The sequence below is a fragment of the Entelurus aequoreus genome, unplaced genomic scaffold, assembly GCF_033978785.1.
Source record: "Entelurus aequoreus isolate RoL-2023_Sb unplaced genomic scaffold, RoL_Eaeq_v1.1 HiC_scaffold_30, whole genome shotgun sequence".
NCBI lineage: Eukaryota > Metazoa > Chordata > Actinopteri > Syngnathiformes > Syngnathidae > Entelurus > Entelurus aequoreus.
Genome location: NW_026907962.1, coordinates 714,583 through 737,602, shown reverse-complemented (window position 1 = coordinate 737,602; position 23,020 = coordinate 714,583). Strand labels below are relative to the sequence as shown.

Genomic DNA, 23,020 nt, shown 5'->3' with positions numbered 1-23,020 from the left:
GCACAAAAAAAAATATTTGTGAAAATTAGGTAAGAAAATATTGGTACTTAACGCGAGTAAATGGTTTTAGGTCTTACCTGTAGACAGCAAGTGACATTAAAATGATCCATCTTCACTTGTCTTGCATTAAAACTTTAAAAGTCCACTTGAATCAATGTTTTAATGCATTTTCTGCCATGCATTGTTTTTTTATTTTTAAGTTAGCTCGTTAGCCACCGCTTGGTTACAAAATAAACGTGAAAAAGCACCAAGATAAAAATGATAAAAAGCATAAAATGTTTTTAAAGATGTATAAAATGTAAAGTCTTTGGCTGAAGTTTGAAAACGAGGCCTGGCGTGGCGTTTGAAGGCCAAGTCGAGGTTTAATGAGCTTTAAGCTAACATCACCTGACCTGCAACACCTTCATCGACGTTGCCAGATGGAAAATGACAAATTATCGTACTGGAAACATATTTTGAGGGCCAATTATCGTACATACTTGATTATATATTGCACAGACAATGTCCAGGAGTTTACAGCAGAGCCTGTATAAAATATATTGAATTCTAGTTTTACTTGTAAATAAACTGCTGAAATTAAGTTGCAGGTTTAAGTAAAGTTATTGTACTCTAGTTTACTTTTTGCATGACTGTACTCGACTTTTTCCAAGAGTAGGGTTGCTAACTTTTGCCGTGTTTTATAAAGTTGAAATATTTGATTTTGTTGAAACATTAAAAACATGGGAGCAAATATTCCTACCCCCTATTCCACGTGTTACATCACAATAAATTCATTTATATAAAAATGTGACTTTTGGTCAAATTGGCTTCCAGTGTTTTTATTGAGTATGGCTGCACGATGACAGCAGCATACCGCTGTGGGGTTGCCAGTCTCGACTGACGTGTAAACCCACTGTGTTGCCTCAGTTAATGCAAAGTTGTGCGTTCGTGGATATTATACGAATTAGCATGAATTAGGAAACACTTTAATTCAAGACATAAATCATAGCTAAGTACTATGTTTTTTTTTTACCAAGATGTCTTATCTAAAAGTTCTATTTGATATTCAAAATTGTTTTGTGTTCCATGTTTTTGGGTGTCTGGAACGTATTATTGGATTTACATTGTGGGATTTTTTTTTGTTGCATATGGTTTGGTTCTTTGAAACAGATTAGCAAAAATTAGTTACAAAAATAAAAACATTTCAGAGTGGGGATTTTCAGACATGTTTTAGTCTGGGGCCTGCTGCAAAATATCGTATTTTTCAGGTCTTATCTGCAACACCTTTCTGGTCCCGGAGATGGAAGCTTCCCACGGTCATCGAGGCTTCCAGTCGGATGCAAAATTAACAGAAAACACAGTTGAACCAAGTAGTTTTTTTTTTAAAAGACATGCACAACTCAAGTTTCCCTAGCAGGCAACGTGCCACAATCAATAAGTCGTTGTGTAGCAAGTACAAGAAAGCTGAACAAATAAAAAGTCCAATCAACTTAAATTTTTAGTTTGTAATTTTCTTACAACAAAACAGTCCCTCAGCATGTTGGACATGACGTCAGAACTCACGAGCCAGTAATTAAAAATACAGAAAAAAAAACAAAAAACATCTAGCATTTTAAAAGCTTCAAAAGACAACTTTCAAAAACCATGTTGTCTGGCGTTCTACATTAAGCCTGAAATTAACTCTTTCATAATGAGCTCACATCGAAGTCAGATGAGTAAAAAAAAAAAAAGGGAAATGACAACTGCACATTGGAAGGCTGATAATGAAAACGACACTTAAATAACACATTTGACTTCCCAAGACACAAATGCACTGAGATCTAAACTGCATGTCGTCGCATGGAAATGAAGCCAGGCCCGATCTTCCGAGAGGGGAAAGCATCTTAGTTGGCGTGTTGAACGGTAGAGAAGCACAGCTTGAGGGTGTACGGGTACGGACCAGCTACAATAAGGGCAAAAAATCAGTCAACATTCAAGAACGGTAGGGCGGACTTCAAAACATCTAACTTGAAGACCTACTTGAGTTCTTCATCTGATGATGGTTCATCACGGACAGAGCCTCCATGGCGTCGTTGATGGACTCCCACTCCAGCAGGCCTGAGGCGCTGCGGTCGCTTGAAGCTGCGCCACCTGGTGGAGGAAACAAAAAAAAAAAAAAAATCAGTCTCTTTCACAGGGGCGTAAAAAATAAAATTCACATCCGAATTGCAATTATATATATATATATCTATATATAGATATATATATATCTATATATATAGATATATATATATATCTATAGATATATCTATATATAGATATATATATATATAGGCGTGGCGAAGTTGGTAGAGTGGCTGTGCCAGCAATCGGGAGTGTTGCTGGTTACTGGGGTTCAATTCCCACCTTCTACCTTCCTAGTCACGTCCGTTGTGTCCTTGGACAAGACACTTCACCCTTTGCCTCTGATGGCTGCTGGTAGCGCCTTGCATGGCAGCTCCCGCCATCAGTGTGTGAATGTGTGTGTGAATGGGTAAATGTGGAAATACTGTCAAAGCGCTTTGAGTACCTTGAAGGTAGAAAAGCGCTATACAAGTACAACCCATTTATCATTTATATATATATATATATATATATATATATATATATATATATATAGTAAGAATCCATTTCTAAAAATACATTTTAAAACCATCTTCATGCGTTAATTTTTTCTGTCAAAAAGGAAACAATGAATACATTTAGTAGGAAAGTTGAAGTACACATTATTTCCAGGTCACAAGTTTGACAACTGTGGTCTAGGAAATGCGGGAGATAATGCAATAATTAAAAAGCTTAATCGTTTAATTTTAGATTATATACATTACAATCCTCCTATATACCTAACTAATGTCCGATCCCTATCTCATAAAATCTGCAGTTGGGACTTATTTCCAACAAATTGATAAATAAATGATAAATGGGTTATACTTGTATAGCGCTTTTCTACCTTCAAGGTACTCAAAGCGCTTTGACAGTATTTCCACATTCACCCATTCACACACTGATGGAGGGAGCTGCCATGCAAGGCGCTACCAGCACCCATCAGGAGCAAGGGTGAAGTGTCTTGCCCAAGGACACAACAGACGTGACTAGGATGGTAGAAGGTGGGGATTGAACCCCAGTAACCAGCAACCCTCCGATTGCTGGCACGGCCACTCTACCAACTTCGCCACGCCGTCCCCAATGTTTTAGCAGCCGTAACAATGCTGCTAAAATGACGACTCACCGGCCTACTGCCCTCGGTTATGGCGGCGTTCCCAAATGAGGTAAGCTCTTTTGATTACCTCACTAACATCTTTAATGATGCCTTGCGCAATGCCATTGATGGTATAGTTAAAGTTAAGACTAAAAATGGCTCCTTCGAGGCGTATACCTTGGTTTACGGAAGAAACCGGGGCAATCCTAAACAATCATGTAGAAAGCTGGAATGCAAATGGCGTGCAACAAAATCAGAGGTCTTCCATCAAGCATGGAGTGATAGTTCAATAATTTAAACACGCTCGTACCTTAGCTAAAAGTAATTATTTTTAATCTTATTTGGCTCAATAAAAACGATCCTTAATTTTTGTTTTAACAGCGTAACATCACTAACCCAACCAGGATCTTCTCCCAGTAGCTCCACCCACTCTGCTGATGACTTCATGCAAGTCTTTACCAAAAACAAGTGAGCTCATTAGAAGGAGATTAAAGACACCGCGTCCCAGCTCCAGCGGGGTTCCATAAACATTAATATGAATGTATGCATTACGGCAATCGCCTCTCCAAAATAATCTCTCTTGTTTTGAAGAAGTAACAGAGGAACTCTTGCAACTCGTCAATAGGACAAAACAAACATGTCAAATTAACCCGCTTCCTGGGAAACTCATCAAGAAGCTGTTTGTATTATTAGGTCCATCAGTGCTAAATATTATTCATCTATCACTCTCCTCCGGTACTGTTCCCTTAGCATTCAAAACAGCGGTTATTCATCCTCTGCTTTAAAGACCTAACCTTGATTCTGACCACCTGCTAAATTACAAGGCAGTGTTGCACCTCCCGTTTATCTCTAAAATCCTAGGAAAAAAACTGCTGCACAGCAGCTAAATCAATTTGTAATCCAGCCCTCGCAAAAGTGACTAATAATCTATTGCCAAATTTGGATGCTGACCCGTCATCCATGTTGCTTTCCATACCGTTGATCATAACTTTCTATTAGAATGTATCGAATCACGTGTCTGTATGATAGACTTGGCCTTTTCTTGGTCTAACTCTTTTCTTACTGCAAGGATGCAGTGTGTCTCCGATAATGAAATGACCTCGGATTATGTTAAGAAAATGTGCGGAGTTCCACAGGGTTGGATGTGTGGCCCTGCACTGGGAAGTACCTATATGCTGCTGCTAGGCAACATCATTCGCAAACACGGTGTTAGCTTTCACTGTTATGCGGATGACAACCAAATTTACATTCCTCTAAAGCTGACTAACACACCAGATTGTAATCATTTGGAGGTGTGTCTTGATGAAATCAGACAATGGATGTGCAGCAACATTTTGCATCTTAACGCTAAGAAAATGGAAACGTTGATTATCGGTCCTGCTAGGCACAGACACTTGTTCAAGGATACCTCTTTGAAATTTGACAACCAAACAATTACACAAAGCGACTCGAAGAATCTCGGAATTATCTTTGACCCAACTCTCTTGTTTGAGCTGCACATTAAAAGTGTTTTTAAAACAGCCTTCTTTAATCTCTAATATTTCTAAAGTATGTCCCATTCTGTTATTCAGTGATGCTGAGATCCTTATTCATGCGTTCGTTACGTCTCGTCTTGATTACTGTAACATATTTTCGGGGCTTCCAACGTCCAGCAATAAAAGTTTGCAGATGCTAGACTTTTGACGAGGACAAGAATACTATAGTGTACTGTCCCACATGCAACGGCTCCCGGTACATCTAAGATGCAACTTTAAGGTTTTATTACTTACATTGCAAAATATTAAAATGGTTTAGCATAGGGATGTCACGCTCTGAAAACTTCTTATCACGGTTATTGTGACCAATATCAGTTATTATTATTGCGGTATTTTTAAATTTGCTCAAAATTTTCAAAAATTACTTTAACTGAAATATTTTAACCAAGTTAATTTAAAAAACACAAACATCAAAATGATGTCCTTTGTAGAAGAAACAATGGTAGATAAAAACATGGACCTCAAGTAGAAATTGAATGTGCATACTGTATGAACGCAACACAAGCATTATAAACAATGTAATATGGCAGAAAGAAATAAGTAAAGTAAACGTAAACATTACACAATATAGCACATTAGCGATACAAAAATAAAAACAAATGTAAGAATTTTGAAAGATAGCATCTGATGGACATAAGACGTAACTGCACTTTTTGTCTATATAAAAATAGTGTTCATGTATGATCTAGTCTTATACATAGGGCTGCACAAATAGGGCCAAAATAAATTAAGATTTTTTTATCAATATTGAAGTCACGATTATTATTTGTTAGGTAAAACAGTGTTGGGGTGGGTTGTGAACATGGCGCCATCATGTAATTTGTAATGTCTAATAAAAAGGCTATAGATAAACATTATCCATATATTTAAAAGACAAATATTTGTCTGTTAAATATTAACATGTCAGCTTTTTCTCATTACATAATGCATTCATCTCCATTTTTATATAGGTATTTTTTTAAGTTATGTACATGTTCTGAATGTATGTACATGTAAATGCTCTATCGGGACAGATCCATTAAGAGTTTGAGCAGAAATGTGTTGTATAGGAATTAACTATACACAATAAAACATTAACAAATTGCTATGTCACATGAATGGTTTTTAAAGTAATAACTTTGACATGAAAAAAACAAGTATTATAAAAAAATAAAATAAATACATTGCGGCGACTTTATTCTGCCAACAACTGGCAAATGTGTCGCATCACCAAGAAAAGCTGAAATTTTGTGGATATCCGTCACTTATTGATGCTATAAATTAACAACATTCACTTAAACTTTCGAGGACAAATTTTTATTTGATGTGAAAAAAGCCCCCTAGCCCACCCACCAATTCTAGGAATAGACAACTTACTCTTTCCTGTGAAGAGCTTGACGTTAGTGGGAGCCTTCACTCCGATCTCCTCACAGATCTGCAAAGAAAGCAGTTATAAACGGTGGCGACACAACGAAGGCGACACCAGATGAACAAATGGTCACCTGAGTGAAGATCTCTGCCGTAACGTCAGGCTGAGCGTTGAAGAAGTGCAGAACGTTGCTCGGGTGTTGGATGCGGTTTTTGGCGGCCTGTTCTGGTGACGTGAAGCGGTTGTTCCTGGAGCCGTGGAAGTCCTTGAAGCTGCTAGAACCATCCTCCAGCTCGTAACATTGACCCGGCATGATGGCCAGTTGCTTGGAGACGCTGCAAGAAGGAGGAGAAGTACATGTGTGAGGGGTGAAGGACTTCCATTATCATCATCAAACAAGTGCCTGCTCACCACACGTTGAGCTTCTGTCCAAAGAGGAAGTTGTTGTTGAGATGTGTGATGGCACGGTCCACACCGTAACAGTCGCTCATCTCCACCATGGCGGCGCCAGGCTTGCTCTTCATGAACTTTACCTGTAATAGGAGGCAGGATTGCTCAAAATCAGCACAACTCCCAAATGAGCAACACGCCAGCCACGCGACACCGACCCGCTCCACGTTGCCATAGAGACAGAACATGTTGAAGACCCGGTCGGCGTTCATCTTGAGCGCCTCCAGTCCATAAACCATGAGCACCGGTGACTCCGCATGGGCACCGTACTCGCCAGGAGGGGGAGGCGGTCCGTAATTCGATGCATAGTTTCTGCCCCCGCGCCCTCTCATCGGGGGGCCCATGCGGCGACTCTCATATGGGGAGGAGCCATAATTCTCTTCATACATATGGTAACCATTGACTGGGAAGCGAAGCAGAGCACAGTACAAGTTAGGACACATCCAAACATTTTTATTTTCGACCGAGGAAAAAAAAAATTGGGAAAAAAAGGGAAAAAGTACAGTGCATCCATCAAGTATTAACAGCGCTTCACTTTTTCCACATTTTGTTATGTTACAGCCTTATTCTAAAATGGAATAAATCTATTTTTGTCCTAAATTCTACATATAATAACCCTTAATGACAATGGGAAAAGTTTGTTTAATTTTGCAAATTTATTAAAAATAAACTAAACAAAATATCACATGTACATAAGTATTCAGAATAGGCCTGGGTGATATATCAATATATTTGAGTATTTTGTTGCAGATTATTTGAAAAATGAAATCGATTTTTTTCTCCTCCTGCTTCGGCATACAATGAATGTGTTCCTTTCTATGTGCATTTTGTGCATAATCTTATTTTTTCACTTGCTTGTACTTTATCGCATTTTGCAATGGAAAATGTATTTTAGTTGGCCGTTTGTCTTTTGTCACTTGTATTTTATTATCAACTGTTTGTATAGGTTCATTTTTAAAATGAAAGCCAAGTTTACATACTGCTTAAAATAGAATGTGCAACAAAATATATTTTTAATTAACAGTAAATAATCGTGATGAATGATCTTGATTTCTATATTGATGAAAAGAATCAGTTATTATTTTGGCCATAATCGTGCAGCCCTGGCATGTGGCATTGTATTCAAAAAGACTTGAGGCTGTAATTTCTGCCAAAGGTGCATCAACAAACTATTAAGCAAATGCTAACAGCAATTATTTTTTTATTTTTAATGAATCTGTAAGAAAAAAAAATACTTCCACATTATGGGGTATTGACAGTAGAATTTTGAGGACAAAAATGAATACTCCTTTTTGGAGTAAGGCTGTAACCTAACAAATGTGGAAAAAGTGCAAAAATGAACTAACACCAGCTGTCATGTGCATTCTGTCCAATCAGAACCTTACCGAAATCCGGGGGGTGGTCGCCCAACAGAGCTGGCTGACGTTGGCGCTTGTTGGGGTTGGCGGCCATGTCGTCTGTAAGGAGAGAACAAGGATGGCGACATGGTGTGTTAGCTACAGCGGAAAGATGTGACCCGCACAGTTTGGCCCCGCCCTCTATGAAAGCACTCCTGTAAACGCTCCTTTAAAATTAGCGGGGCCAGATAGGAAGACAAGATGGGTGGGTGCTGGTGATTTGTGTGGGGTGGGGGGTTAGGACAGTGACAAACGGCTAGGTTTTTAGAAACAAGACGAGGCGCATAGACACACCTGCGTTGCCGCCATTGCCATCTGCATCGCCATCTGTACAAGTACACAAATTAAATCACAGACATTCAGAGAGGCCACATCAACAACCACGTCAACAACACTAGAGCGGGGTCGTCAAATCAACATAATCATGGCCTGAGATGCCCTCGTACACGCCACTTCAAACTAGAGGCGCTCAGCACGTCCTACAACAATTTAAAGGCTGTCACATGGCTTCAAAGGGGATTCCAAACATGGTGGTGTCAGTCAGGTGTGTCCATGTTGGGTGCTGCTCGTTGTTGCGGTGGTGTGGTGCTGTTACTTACTGCATGCTCACACACAGGAAGGCTGCAGTAGTTTCACCACTCCACTACTCATTTCACACTCCTAGCCTTTGCCTCTTTTGGGGGAAACAACTCGCCAACACGCCTTCTAACTCGGTCGCTCGGTCCGAGTTTCGGGTCCCTTTTCGGAACGCGCCGTTTACGCGCCCCCTGCAGGCCGGCCGTGTGGCTGCCATAGCGCAAGCTGGCTCCTTGGAGGCGCAAAGCGGCCATAGCGCGCAGGAGGACTTAGTCAGCTTCTAGACTCTGAAAGATGGAGACAAAGCAGCGACACAGGATGCATGTAGAGCAGACAAGGCTGAGTTCTGCACAAATGGGCCTGACTGGGCTGCGTGTTCTGATGGTGTTGTCAGCAGTGTCGTTGTCTTCATCAGTTGTCTCCATGGTGACGTCTATTGGATCAGTTGCGGTGTGTTGTGTTGGCGCATCAGTGTGTCCCTTTTGTCTGTTTGGGCAGATCTCATTGGTGTCAGCCTCCGTGTTCTCATGGGAGGGGTGAGGGCGTGTTCAAGCGTTGGCACTTTAGTGTGTCTGAAGGGAGGGACCAAGCGTAGCTCAGCGCCTTCAAGACGTGTGCGTTGTCATCGGGGATCAGGTGTGAGTGAGGAATCAGTCCTACAGAGTCTCCATGTTTGTTGCCTTACAGCCTCATGTCTGAGGGTGTGGTGAGTGGGCATGTCCTCAGTGAAGGACACACACGGTGATGTCAGCATGTGTCTGCTGCTCCCTCCTGCGTGCGTTATAGTGTGTTCGAGGCGGAACCCTTGCTGTGTTAGAAGCACGTAATTTAACTGTGGGTGTGGGTTATGGTCACAAGGTGTTTCCAGAAAAAATGACTGAAGGAAGGCAGTTGAAAGACTAAAGTGCACATTTGTCAAGAAGCACGACGCGACTGTGTGGCCAAGAACGCAAACACTGAAGGCGCACTCACAGTAGCTGGCCTGCGCTCACACTGATCATTCAGGCATCAAGTCTATTCTGCAGTTTCGCTCAAATTTCTAATGACTTTGTGGAATATTTCCAGTCTTGTTTGCAGCCAGTTTGAGTAATTTGTGCAAGGTTGGCACTGTCTATTTTTACAAGAGCAGAGATGGCAGGTGCACATACCAATGTAGTCGTGGGTGGGTACGTGTGCTGCGAGTTTGGCTTATTTTGAGTCTTTTTATTTTTTTTTTACGTTATGAATTGTGTTAGTCATCATTAAATATCTGCAAGGAGCGGTCGCATTTCAGTTTATTCTATGATTTTACTATGTTGTGCATGTTCATGGTATCGCGCTGGGCTCTACAATGGCTTCAACAATTGCCGCACCGGAGCATCTACACCTGCCAAACGTACCTTGCTTTAAGTGTTAAGCGAGCTCATGCACAGTAGAATTAGCCCTGTGCCAGTATGCTCCTAGAAAATGAAAAATCACCTTTTTACAAAAAAAGACTTCCAGCTGCCTCAGTCTGCATGCGTCTCAAGATCTCATACCAGCAAGCACCAACTCAATTTTCTTTCTTTTTTGTGTGATACATTTGTAGCAAAAGGAAAGGAAACATTTAAATGAAAAGAAAACGCTAAATATGTCACTTGTTAGCAATATTAACACTAAGTATGTTTCAATGCGCTAAATTAGATTTCTCAAAATATTTCAGCTTGACACAGGGAAACACCTAATCTGATAGTTTGGCTTTTTAAAGATCTGATTAACACACCTACAATATGTGATTGGAAACCAGTTCTCTGAGTTATCGGCGCACCAATCTCTGTGTGGACACGCATTACTACATTATTGACAGGTGTAGAAAAACAGGCCGGGGCTGGGGAGAACTCTTTACACCAGGGGTGCCCACACTTTCTGCAGGCGAGCTACTTTTCAATTGATCAAGTCGTGGGGATCTACCTCATTCATATAAATAATTTATATTTACTTATTTATGAAAGATATGTTTTTGTTAACAAGTTAAAGGTGTTTAAAGATAATGCAAGCATGTTTAACACATATAGTTAATATTGTTAACAAGTTAAAGGTGTTTAATGATAATACAAGCATGTTTAACACATATAGATTCCTTTCTTTCATGAAGACAAGAATATAAGTTGGTGTATTACCTGATTCTGATGACTTGCATTGATAGGAATCAGACAGTAGTGCTGATAACGTCCGCATTTTCAAATGGAGGAGAAAAAAAGTCCTCCTTTCTGTCCAATACCACATGAAAGTGGTTGGTTTTTGGCATCTTATTTGTCAAGCTTCCGTACTCCTTTTTATACACTTTACAAGAAATACATTGGCGGCAAAATCCGTAGCTTGCTAGCATGTGCACGCCAGCTTTCTGAGACTCTTATTTTGTTAGCGCAGGCAGGATGAAGCAGCGCTTTTATTGTGCAACTGTGCAGTCGGTCTTTGGAGTTTTAAAGAAAGGTACGGCGCCAGAGTCTGTTGAAATAAAAAGTGTTTCTCGCCTTCCTGTCGGTAATTTTTTCTTAATAATGAGCTGGCAGCAGCCAGCAGCATCTCAGAAGACCCTCGGGTGCCATGAATGTCAATCAAGTGACGGAAGTGACGTCATATTTTTTTAATGCCTGGCTGGCGATCGACTGACACACTCTCCGCGATTGACCGGTAGCTCGCGATCGATGTAATGGGCACCCCTGCTTTACACCAACAAGCATACACGTTAAAGATTTGGCAGTTGAAATAGCTCAATATTTTTCCAGTATATAATCTTGTGGAAACAGTCTATTTTTACACCTACAGCCCGCAGCAAAAGTGAAGCCACAGGAGTGATGAGACAAGAGTTAGAAAGAAAAGATATTGATGACAAAATGAGTACCGTATTTTCCGCACCATAAGCCGCACCTAAAAACCACAATTTTTCTCAAAAGCTGACAGTGCGGCTAATAACCCGGTGCGCCTTATATATAGATTAATATTAATTTTCATAAAGTTTAGGTCTCGCAACTACGGTAAACAGCCGACATCTTTTTTCCCCATAGAAGAGGAAGCGCTTCTTCTACTGTAAGCAACCGCCAAGGTGAGCACCCGCCCCCGTAGAAGAAGAAGCGCGCGGATATTACGTTTCATTTCATTTGTGTGTTTCTGTAAAGACCACAAAATGTCTCCTACTAAGAGACACGCGTACAAGGTTCCACTGACTTTTGATATTCATGTGATACAACGGGAACACGTACGGTGAATATTCGCACCACAGAGAATGAGAAGTCGTCCTTCACCGTGGTTCTAGCTTGCCATGCTAACGGCCAGAAACTTCCACCCACGGTGATATTCAAAAGGAAGACCTTGCCAAAAGAGAACTTTCCAACCGGCGTCATCATAAAAGCTAACTCGAAGGGATGGATGGATGAAGAAAAAATGAGCGAAGAGACCGGGTGACTTTTTTCACGCAGCTCCGCCCCTGTTGATCTACGACTGCATGCGCGTCCACATCACAGATGGTGTCAAAAAACAAGTGAAGCACACCAAAGAAGAAGAATTCGAGGGATTTGTGGATGAGTAATAACTTCAGAAAGTGAGCTTTAAATGTTTATTTTGTGTGTTGTGTGACACTAACGTATGAGCAACGTTGAGTTATTGATGTTGCTATTGCTCTGCACTATTTTGAGTGTTACTATTTTTGTGATTGCACATTTGCACATTACATTTTGGGAGTGAACAGAGTTGTTAGAACGCTGGTTTGTAATATATTATTAAAGTTTGACTGACCTATCTGACTGTTTTTTTGACATTCCCTTTAGCGTAGCGTAGGTGCGGCTAATAACACGGGGCGGCTAATAGGTAAACAAAGTTTTGAAATATGCCATTCATTGAAGGCATGGGGCGGCTTATGGTGCGGAAAATACGGTAGTTACGTTTAACTTCATGGTTCATCCGGAGGAACAGGCTTTTTGCCTTTTATGATTTCTTAGTGGGAAGAAAACACTATTATTTGGACCCTGAATTATTTTAAGGAAATGCATTAATTTAATTTATTACAATCAGCAATACAATGTGTTCTGTATAAATCTTATTGGCTTAGTTCTGTCGGTCTCATTTCTATGTTGCGTTGGACAGATTTGTTTTTTTTTCCATTCATGAAATCATATTCAGAGTGTTTGAGTTGTCCATCAATGAAATAATTAAAACTTATTTTTCCCGTACGAAATTATTCTAATTGTGTCCATGGGTCAGAGTTAAGTGGGTAGTGTATTTGTACTCAAATTAGTTGGTGACATCATATTCCCTACAAAATGTTTTAGATATTTTAGGTCAAGTGTCTATATTTTGGGAAGAAGTGTGAACTGTTAAATTTCTTCTCACAAAATCCTGTGTAAATAGATATAGATTAATATCTGCTATCGGTGTGAAAGTCGAGAAATTTTAGGTTATAGGTTCAATTTCCATTATCGTGCAACCCTAGTGTTACCTATATTCATGAACATGAAACGTGTTTGTACATTCCTGTCACACAGTCACTCGGCAGTTCACTGCATTGTTTCAATAATTACAGGTTTATTATATGAAAGATGTTTCGACACAATGTTTGCTGTTTTAGACGTCAGTGTTCCCTCTGCTATCTGACTGCATTACTTCAGGACAAGCTGTTTGACAAGTGATGCAACATAATTGTGAGTGCGTTTGTACTAAGCATGTGTTTGGAAAAATTTCTGCGTGTGTAAAAGCGAGAGAGCGTTACCTGGGCCACCCAGATTGGGGTTGGTGTAGTCCCAAGTGTCCTGGTCATTCTTGAACACGTTCAACCGAGTGGGCTGAGGAAAGAAGATACAATTATGTAATAAATATTCCAAGGATGCATCGGTTATTATGCGAGGGGCCAAATGTACCTTGGCATATTCAATCTTCAATGTGCAGCAGCCAGAGTAGATGTCAGCTCCATTGAGAGACGCTTTGGCACGTTGGGCGCTTTGCACAGAGTCAAACGTAGCAACAGGGTTAAGAAACAACGTCAAGTTCTCTTGAGTGTAATGACAGTCAGTACCTTTCCATGCACAAAATTGGTCTGATTTCTCAAATAATTTGGTTTCTTATAATTTTCACACATGTGAAGTCCCAGTTCCCATGCTTTATCTCTAATGCGACTGTTAGCCATACGCTGGGGCTGCACATCTAATCAACATTGAGGTTTTAGTGCGATAAATATCCGCCAGAAGCGGGATTTTTTTCTCCGCCGTCACCGGCATTTGAGTGACAGACATGTCGAGTCTCACGTTTCTTCGTCCCTCGGTTCAAACAGGGAGAAAGTCGTCGCCCTCAGGTTAACAGAATTAACTGAAGGCCGTGTGCCCTCTTTTCAGTCATTCACAATCTTTGACTCAGTCGGCAAAGAGCGAGACACACTAAGAAAATTTATATTTTGGTAAACTAAGGAGCACATTTTCTGATGATTTATATGCCAATGGCGTCTAAATTGTTGTATATGGACGGCTAATTCTAACGTCACTAAAGTTTGAACAACAATGATGTGAACTTGTGCATGATTGGAATGCATGAGATTGATGTTGTCTTGAAGTCATGGAATCTTACACTATTTACCCTTGTCCTGCACTGACTAAGAAAATATATGCATTATTTTTTTTACACTCTGAATTAATTGCATTGTGTATGCACAACTTTTAGTGTCAAATTACAGCTGTTTGCAGGGCTCTGTCTACCGGCCAGAATGTGCTCGCGTCATGTCACATATTTTGAGTGTCTTCTTTGAGGATGTTTCACCACTTATCCAATAGGTATGTTTTAAATCTGAATTTCCCCACAGGGATTATTAAAAGTCTACCGCGTCATGTCACATATTTTGAGTGTCTTCTTTGAAGATGTTTCACCACTTATCCAATAGGTATGTTTTAAATCTGAATTTCCCCTCAGGGATTATTAAAAGTATTTCTGATTCTGATACACTTAAAAATATTGACTTATTTTAGCTTCATACTTTGTATGTTAGATGGTGTGCTGGTCCTTCACCGAAATTGCCGCATTGATAACTCACCAAATACCTTGTTTATAATAGCATGATCGGTGTGTTAATCCAATCTTTAAAAAGCCAAACACGATCAGATTAAGGTGTTGGCATGTGTTGTAGAAAACTCAAAACGTTAAGGAAATCAGACTAATTTAGTGCATAGAAACCTCTGAGTAATGTCAGGTCTCCATATCCTATCTGACAGTTTTTTTGTGACCGAAAGAAGATATTTCTCAAAGTACATATCGTTTATATTCTCAAATGTTAAAAACTGTGGTCAACCAAGCCAAGATTGCGGTTGTGCAGCAAGCAGCGCGCGAACAGAGTACACAAAAGGGCCTAGATGTTCATGCAAAAAAGCAGATACGAGCAAAAAATCCAACTATGGAATGAAATCTATCCCTATACTTTACTTTAATTCAAAAAAAAGGATTGTCGAGTGACATCTTGTGCTCCAGACATCATTTTACATGACAGAACAGATGAAAAACTTGGAAAGGCATGAAGTTTTACAATTTCTTTGTGTGGTTTGGTCAAGGAAATTGGTATCAAGAATCTCCTGGATAAATATGCATCGTTTTTGTTCAAGTAAGGTTGCATTGCATGATTTAACTTCACATCTACCGCCATGTTTGTTGTTACTCGAAAGGATATTCCACCATGGCCTGCACACCATTCTTCCTAAAGATGACAATTCTTTGTACAGGGCCGCAGTTGTTGCAGATGGTGTAAAGAACCTCCTGTGGGCGAGGGGAATACAAAATGATGTTGAAAAACTGTTGTCCACAGTAAAGAAGATGCACCATTTAACTCACCGTGGTGATGGGGTAAATAGGGTTCATTATGGTGAGTAGAAGGACATTGTTGACACTCCTGGAGTCATCCGCGTCCCCCGGCCTAGAGATCTTCTGGCTTGTAGAGTAGTTGACAAAGGCCGGGTGGCCCGCAATGTAAACTTGATTGTCTGCGCTATAAGTCACCGCCGTGGACGAGCCGTTCATGTCCTCGTACTCCACCAGAGCCTGACGCTTTTTGGGCATCACCACCACATAGCTGCAATATCACCATTGACAAAATAAGCCCTCGGAAGACTAGTTAAGCAGTGAATGTCAACCACCATTGCTAAACTGTCTTTACCTAATGGCTCCAAACTCTTGCAGGGTCTCCACTAGGTCGGCCTCCGTGACACCATCCACCAGTCCCCGGACGTGCACGACGACGGATGGCAGGGTCTTGTGGGGGTCCTCAAATCCCTATCACAAAAATATTGTAGGTACTTTGAGGAGGTTTGCGATGTGCGTCATTGTTTACTCTTGTGTGGGCTTTTTGGACCAGTAAAAAAGGTTGATGACAGTCGACTTTGAAATTTTACAGATGTGATTTGAAGAAATGGATTTACATTTCAAGATCGTACAAAACTATACACAAAAGGTTACATTTTGTAAACATATTTGTCTGTATAATTAGATTTAATGGAAAACCACATTGGAAAACTCCAAGAAATATAGAAGTCAGAGCTCTTTTCTTTAATTGTAACGTCGCCACTTAAAACAAATAATTAAACATGTATCAAAGGTTTTATTTTTTCATTAAATTATTTGGACTCGACGTCCATTGCACCGGTCGCCGATGGTGGGGGGGCAGTCCCCACATCTGTGGTCCCCTCCAAGGTTTCTCATTGTATCCCATTGGGTTGAGTTTTTCTGCCTGATGTGGGATTTGAGCCGAGGATGTCGTTGTGGCTCTACCAACCGAGCTATGCCGGCCCTCGTTGTGGCTTGTGCAGCCCTTTGAGACACGTGATTTAGGGCTATATAAATAAAATTTGATTGTGTGTGTATGTAAGTGAGAATGTTGTCTGTCTCTGTGTTGGCCCTGCAATGAGGTGGTGACTTGTCCAGGGTGTACCCCGCCTTCCGCCCCGATGCAGCTGACATCGGATCCAGCACCCCCCCCTCCGCGATCCCGAAACGGACAAGCGGTAGGAAATGGATGGATGGAGGATTTTATTTGGGTTACTTTAACCAATCCATTCACTATATACATGTATGGCAAATAATAAAAGGGAGCTATAATGTTGTGAATTATATTTATATAGCGCTTTTCTCTAGTGACTCAAAGCACTTTTACATAGTGAAACCCAATATCTAAGTTACATTTAAACCAGTGTGGGTGGCACTGGGAGCAGTTGGGTAAAGTGTCTTGCCCAAGGACACAACGGCAGTGACGAGGATGGCGGAAGCGGGAATCGAACCTGGAACCCTCAAGTTGCTGGCACGGCCACTCTACCAACCGAGCTATGCCGGCCCTTGTTGTGGCTTGTGCAGCCCTTTGAGACACGTGATTTAGGGCTATATAAATAAACTTTGATTGTGTGTGTGTATGTAAGTGTGAATATTGTCTGTCTATCTGTGTTGGCCCTGCGATGAGGTGGCGACTTGTCCAGGGGTACCCCACCTTCCGCCCCAATGCAGCTGAGATCGGCTCCAGCACCCCCCGCGATCCCGAAACGGACAAGCGGTAGAAAATGGATGGATGGATGATTTTCTTTGGGTTACTTTAACCAATCCATTCACTATATACTGTATTTTTCGGAGTATAAGTCGCACCGGCCGAAAATGCATGATAAAGAAGGAAAAAAACATATGAGTCGCACTGGAGTATAAGTCGCATTTTTGGGGAAATTTATTTGATAAAACCCAACACCAAGAATAGACCTTTGAAAGGCAATATAAAATAAATAAAGAATAGTGAACAACAGGCTGAATAAGTGTACGTTATATGACGCATAAATAACCAACTGAGAACGTGCCTGGTATGTTAACGTAACATATTATGGTAAGGCTGAAACGACGCGTCGACATAGTCGACGTCATCGGTTACATAAATACGTCGACGCCGTTTTTGTGCGTCGACGCGTCGCATAATGACGTCACACTACCGCCATGGCGAAGCGCAGAGCAGACGATCAAAGAAGACGATGCGAGCGGTGCGAGCGAGGAAAAGCATGCCAAAAGTGGTCAAAAGTGTGGGAGTATTTCAATAAACGGCCTAATAATGTTGTTGTATGCACAGTGTGTCGAGCGGAAATGGCCTATCATAGCAGCACAACGGCTATGAACGAACATTTGAAAAGAAAACCATCAACTAGTCAATCGTCCGCGTGAGCATACGTTGTCATCATTACACAAAAACATGAATGTGACATTTGTATCTGCTAGGGGTGTAACGGTACGTGTTTTGTATTGAACCGTTTCGGTACGGGGCTTTCTGTTCGGTACGGGGGTGTACCGAACGAGTTTCTAAGCTAAAGTCTTAACAAGCTGCTTTGCTCCGTCTGCCTCTGTCTCAGCACGCAGCATTGTCCCACCCACACAACCATCTGATTGGTACACACGAAGCATTATCAGCCAATCAGCAGTGCGTATTCAGAGCGCATGTAGTCAGCGCTTCAGCGTGGAGCAGATAGGTGTTTAGCAGGTGAGCATCAGGCAGCGGACTCTCCCCAAATGATAATAAACACCTCCCAGTCAACTACTAGTAACATCACTATGAGCCCGTTGACCTTCTAGAAACTTAAACTGCAGCTCAGCTCACTCGCAATCCTGGCTTGAGGTGAAGGCTAATTAGCTCTCAGTTCCAGCCACATCGACCCCTTCTGAGCGCCTATTTTCAGCTGCTGGGAATATTGTAAACAAGAAAAGAACCAAAGCATGTAGACATGCTAACCTTTCTTCATTACAACTGTTAAGACACTCACTGGAATGAGTAGAATTGGTTATTGTGTTGGACTGGATGTTTATTTTGCACATTTTAAAAGCAATACTTAATGTTTACAGTGCTCCAGAATATTTAGATTGGCACTTTTTTGTATTGGATGTTTATCTTTATTTTTGCACATTTTAGCAAATAAGCAATACTTTCACTTTTGTTGAAATGTTTACACTGTTACAGAATATTTCGTTTTGCACTTTTTTGTATTGGATGTTTATCTTTATTTTTGCACATTTTAAAGCAAAATAAGCAATACTTTTACTTTTGAAATGCTTATACTATTGCAGAATATTAAGATTTGCACTGGATGTTGACTTTTATATTTGCACATTAAAAAGCAAATAAGCTACTTTTAATTTTGTTAAATGTTAAAAGTTTTAAATGTTTACATTGTTACAGAATATTTAGTCATGTTGTTGTCAATGTTGACTGAGTGGCCATACTTCTTTTTTTTGGAAATAAAAGCCATGCCTTTTGAAAAAACGGGCCTACATTTATTTTTTCATCTTAATTTTGAATAAAAAAATAATCGGTAAAAGGAAAAATAATCTATAGATTAATCGAAAAAAATAATAATCTATAGATTAACCGATTAATCGAAAAAATAATCTATAGATTAATCGATTGAAAAATAATCGTTAGCTGCAGCCTTATATTATGGTAAGAATCATTCAAATAACTATAACATATAGAACATGCTATACGTTTGCCAAACAATCTGTCACTCCTAATCGCTAAATCCCATGAAATCTTATACGTCTAGTCTCTTACGTGAATGAGCTAAATAATATTATCTGATGTTTTACGCTAATGTGTTAATAATTTCACACATAAGTCGCTCCTGAATATAAGTCGCACCCCCGGCCAAACTATGAAAAAAACTGCGACTTATAGTCCGAAAAATACGGTATGGCTAATAATAAAAGGGAGCTATAATGTTTTGAAATCATGTTCCAAAATGTAGGTCACATATCTTTCTTTTGTCTTAATGGAGAATCTAGTAGAAAAAAAGCGACTGATTTTTAAACTCAAAACTCTCTTAATATTTGGCCTATCACAACGGTTCGAGTACCATTGGAATGCATTTTCCCCAGTTTTTTTTAAACATTGTGCATTTGAATGGTTTTGTTACGTACCTACATTATTACACAGACCAGCATAACGTTTGAGATCACACACACGCTACATGCATGTCGCTTCAAAAAAGCAACTTGCACGTACGTGCTAACGTTGGACTCTTTGCTTTAACGAGGGGGGGTGGGTTAGCTGACCAAACTCATGGGTTGGAAACCACTGGCTTTATTTGCTGGTATTTAGAGGGGTAACATATATCAGAAGATGAATACATTTGTACAATTACAGCGAAGCGAAATGTTTATTGTCGGAAAAATATGCAAAATCGAATCTAGCTAGCTTAGCTGTTAGCTTCCTGGCTAGCTAGAGGTTGCGTACGGCTTAAGCTACCCGCGCGAGAACAAAGCCATCTCCGGGTAGGCCCAGCGAGGGAAAAGCCCTCAAAAGTCGCAATTCAAACAGCGTATTCAGTGGTAGTTAGGTCTTTTCTTGTTGAACTAGAAATGATATTAGGAATAGCAAGAGAGTAATATTGAAGACGCTCTCGACGAATGCGCATTTTTTGCCAATGGGCAACGAACACATGACGCAGGTTTGACCACTGCTAACGTTTTAGCTGAAGCAACTCAAGTATAGTCAACACGACTATCTTACCGCGGCCATTCCTTCGGTTTTCTGCCTTTTGGTCGCCCTCCCGTCTTCGCTGTAGTATCGGCTCGTTGCAGTTGCCATGTTGCCCGAGTTAAAAAGGATGGTGCCACTGACGAAGCTACGAAATGGACGAGAAGCGCCGATGAAAACCAGACGCTTTTCCACCCCACCCCCTTCCTTTCGCGTTCATTCTCTAATAGGTCGAAACGCTTGCCAATCAACACGTCATTTGAGCCGCAGCCAATGGGAAGTCAGGATCTATCATTTAGCGTTCTTGTGCGTCAGTCTGCATGGTTACATTTTATAAAGAATAAGATAATTAACCTTTAAATGTGCCCGTTACATTACATATATACATACATCATGTATATAAAACCTCAATTGAGGTGTTTGGGTGAGGTTTTTTTTAAAGAGAAACTGCACTTTTTTGGAATTTTGCCTATCGTTCACAATTATGAAATACATTTTATAAACATTTTTTAAATGCATTCTAAATATTAAATAAACAAGTTCGCTAACAATAAGGGAGCCGCGCGATTCCGCCTATATTTTGTGAACTATAGGAAACATTTCAACAAATTCCCAGGCTTGTGCACCTCCGTGTCCAGAAGCTCTGCTCAACAGACCAATCAATGAGCTCTGTTGAGCAGAGAGTTTCCTCAACAGACCAATCAAAATAGCTATGTTGAGCCGAGTCGAGGAGACGGTCTCAAGTGCCCCTGGTTGCAGCCCGCAGATCGAGGAGGGGCTTATTTTCCCTCAATGTGGGCGGGTCTCAACGTTGAGCCCGCGGGCTCCATCTGGTGGCGGAGATCCGGCAGCACACATTCTCAAACGTCAATAAAGCTACTTTTAACTTGTCAAATGTATTTTTTTTACCATGAAAAAACAATAAAATATATATATATATATAAACCATAGTATGAAAAAAGGTTCATGTATTTGATAGACTTAGACATTCCTACTTTTAACTTGTCAAATGTATCTGCCATCTTTTTTGTAGTTTTATTCCTTTTTTATTATCTTCATTATTTTCTGTATTGATCCTACACTATTATTGTGTTTTTTTGTTACTTCTGATATGGCCTTGCCACGGTTTATTTGCTTATTTATTTATTTATTTTTTGTGTCTTTTTATTTTGTATTGTTTTACATCTGATCAACTTCTGTGACTTTCCTTTTCTTTTTTAAGTGTGAACGGTGGAGAGGTCCTCGAGAGGTGATCTTGGGATCAATTCCTGAGGATCCTTGATGCCGAGGAATGTTCATCCACTATGGTCTGGATAGCCTGTAGCTGATCCTGAGCCAGAGCGGGATGGATGGATATATATATATATACAATATCTGGGTATCTTTTCTAATACTGTTTATACTGTAAACCTTGAATTGTTAAAGTTTAAGTGCACCTCTCTCCTCAAGTGTGCATGTGAGTGGGTATGAGTGGATGTGCGATTGTATGAAGGTTTTGCGTGACCAAAGTATGACTGTTAAATGTGATTTTAACTGTAAAATTCAATACAAATATTTGCAAAAAAAAACACAAAAAAAACTTGTCAAATGTATTTTTTTTTACCATGAAAAAACAATTAAAAAAAAATAAAAATAAACCATAGTATGGAAAAAGGTTCATGTATTTGATAGACTTAGACATTCCTACTTTTAACTTGTCAAATGTATTTTTTTTTACCATGAAAAAACAATTACAAAAAAAAAATATCTAAACCATAGCATTTCCATAAGAGTATAGACACATATTATTTTGCACACTCAATTATATGAGCAAAGTCAAATAAACCAAAGACAGAAGACTTTGCATCATTGATTTTATTTTTCACCCCAGGCTAAAAATGTTTGATCTGTAAAGAAAAAAAAATGTTGTAGCCTAGCCAAATACATTCCTTAAGCTCCCATAAATGTTTAACAATGGCAAGTATTAAGGTATTTTTCTGGCCCATAACAAGCAACCCTGTTCCCTGTTTCCAGTTCTGTTAATTTTCCACTGTCTAGAAAGGAAACAGATTGCGGTTCTTATAGGCACAATAACAATGCAAGATGTAAAACTAAGGTAATTGAAATAAGTGGAGGAATTACGGTTTAGTCTAGCAATAGTTGACTACAAGACTAATTAATCACATGACCTCTCACCTGTAGCCCTCCTTGCACTCGTCGCCGTTTTCTGTCCTGCAATCGGTCTTCTTCAGACCTTAGTGATTTAATGACAACATACATTCACTATGAAAACATTCATGTTGGTCTGTTGACCGTGAGTAAAACATTTTTTTTGTGATTTGTGATATTCAAAGCACTTACGGCATGGGGAAGTTCTGCAGGAGAGCGAGACACCACCATCTCCTAATTTGCAGCATGTTTTCCTTTGAAGAAGGAAATGCAGGAAGATGTTAATATCCATCCATCCATCCATTTTCTACCGCTTATTCCCTTCGGGGTCGCGAGGGGCGCTGGAGCCTATCTCAGCTACAATTGGGCGGAAGGCGGGGTACACCCTGGACAAGTCGCCACCTCATCGCAGAGATGTTAATATGTTGTAAAAAAAATAACACCTTGTACACTAAGCATAATGTGTCACGATTTACACATACCTCTCTGAAATCACAATTGGCCCCCATTACAATGTACAGAGTGTACTGTAAGCCAAGAGGTACTGCTTAATATAATGTCAGGCGTATTCCCAAGGATACATTTTTTTCAATACAAATTAATGTGGTTAACATTTTGACAGACAACAGCAATGCTATAACATGCTGATTTGGTCTTACCATCAAAACAAACACGCCACAGTTGTTGGAGCACCCTTGCTTTGTTAGGCCCTGAGGTGTGAACAATGTATTTTAATAAAAGTATGGCAAGAAAATAGTAAAAAGTTAGCAAATGCTATTATGTAATGTCTCACCTGGACATCATTCACACCAAGCTCTCTCCAGGGGCCAGAAGAGAGGCTGTGAGCAACGTGTCTGTACAAATAATAAGCGAAATAAAAGTCACTCAACTTCAATC

At 40.1% G+C, this 23,020-nt stretch overlaps 1 protein-coding gene across 1 annotated transcript; it reads right to left on the bottom strand.

The window, feature by feature from the left end:
* Positions 1-1,464: 1,464 nt before the first annotated feature.
* Positions 1,465-20,185, bottom strand: LOC133645282 (heterogeneous nuclear ribonucleoprotein L-like). Its single transcript, XM_062040170.1, has 14 exons — positions 20,009-20,185; positions 15,644-15,759; positions 15,322-15,559; positions 15,161-15,246; positions 13,374-13,470; positions 13,226-13,298; positions 8,221-8,253; positions 7,915-7,986; positions 6,688-6,932; positions 6,491-6,612; positions 6,213-6,414; positions 6,088-6,145; positions 1,999-2,109; positions 1,465-1,921 (listed from the first exon to the last, which is right to left on the bottom strand). The coding sequence occupies exons 1-14, from the start codon at positions 20,084-20,086 to the stop codon at positions 1,863-1,865; spliced, it is 1,590 nt and encodes a 529-aa protein (XP_061896154.1). The 5' UTR covers positions 20,087-20,185; the 3' UTR covers positions 1,465-1,862.
* Positions 20,186-23,020: the final 2,835 nt, after the last annotated feature.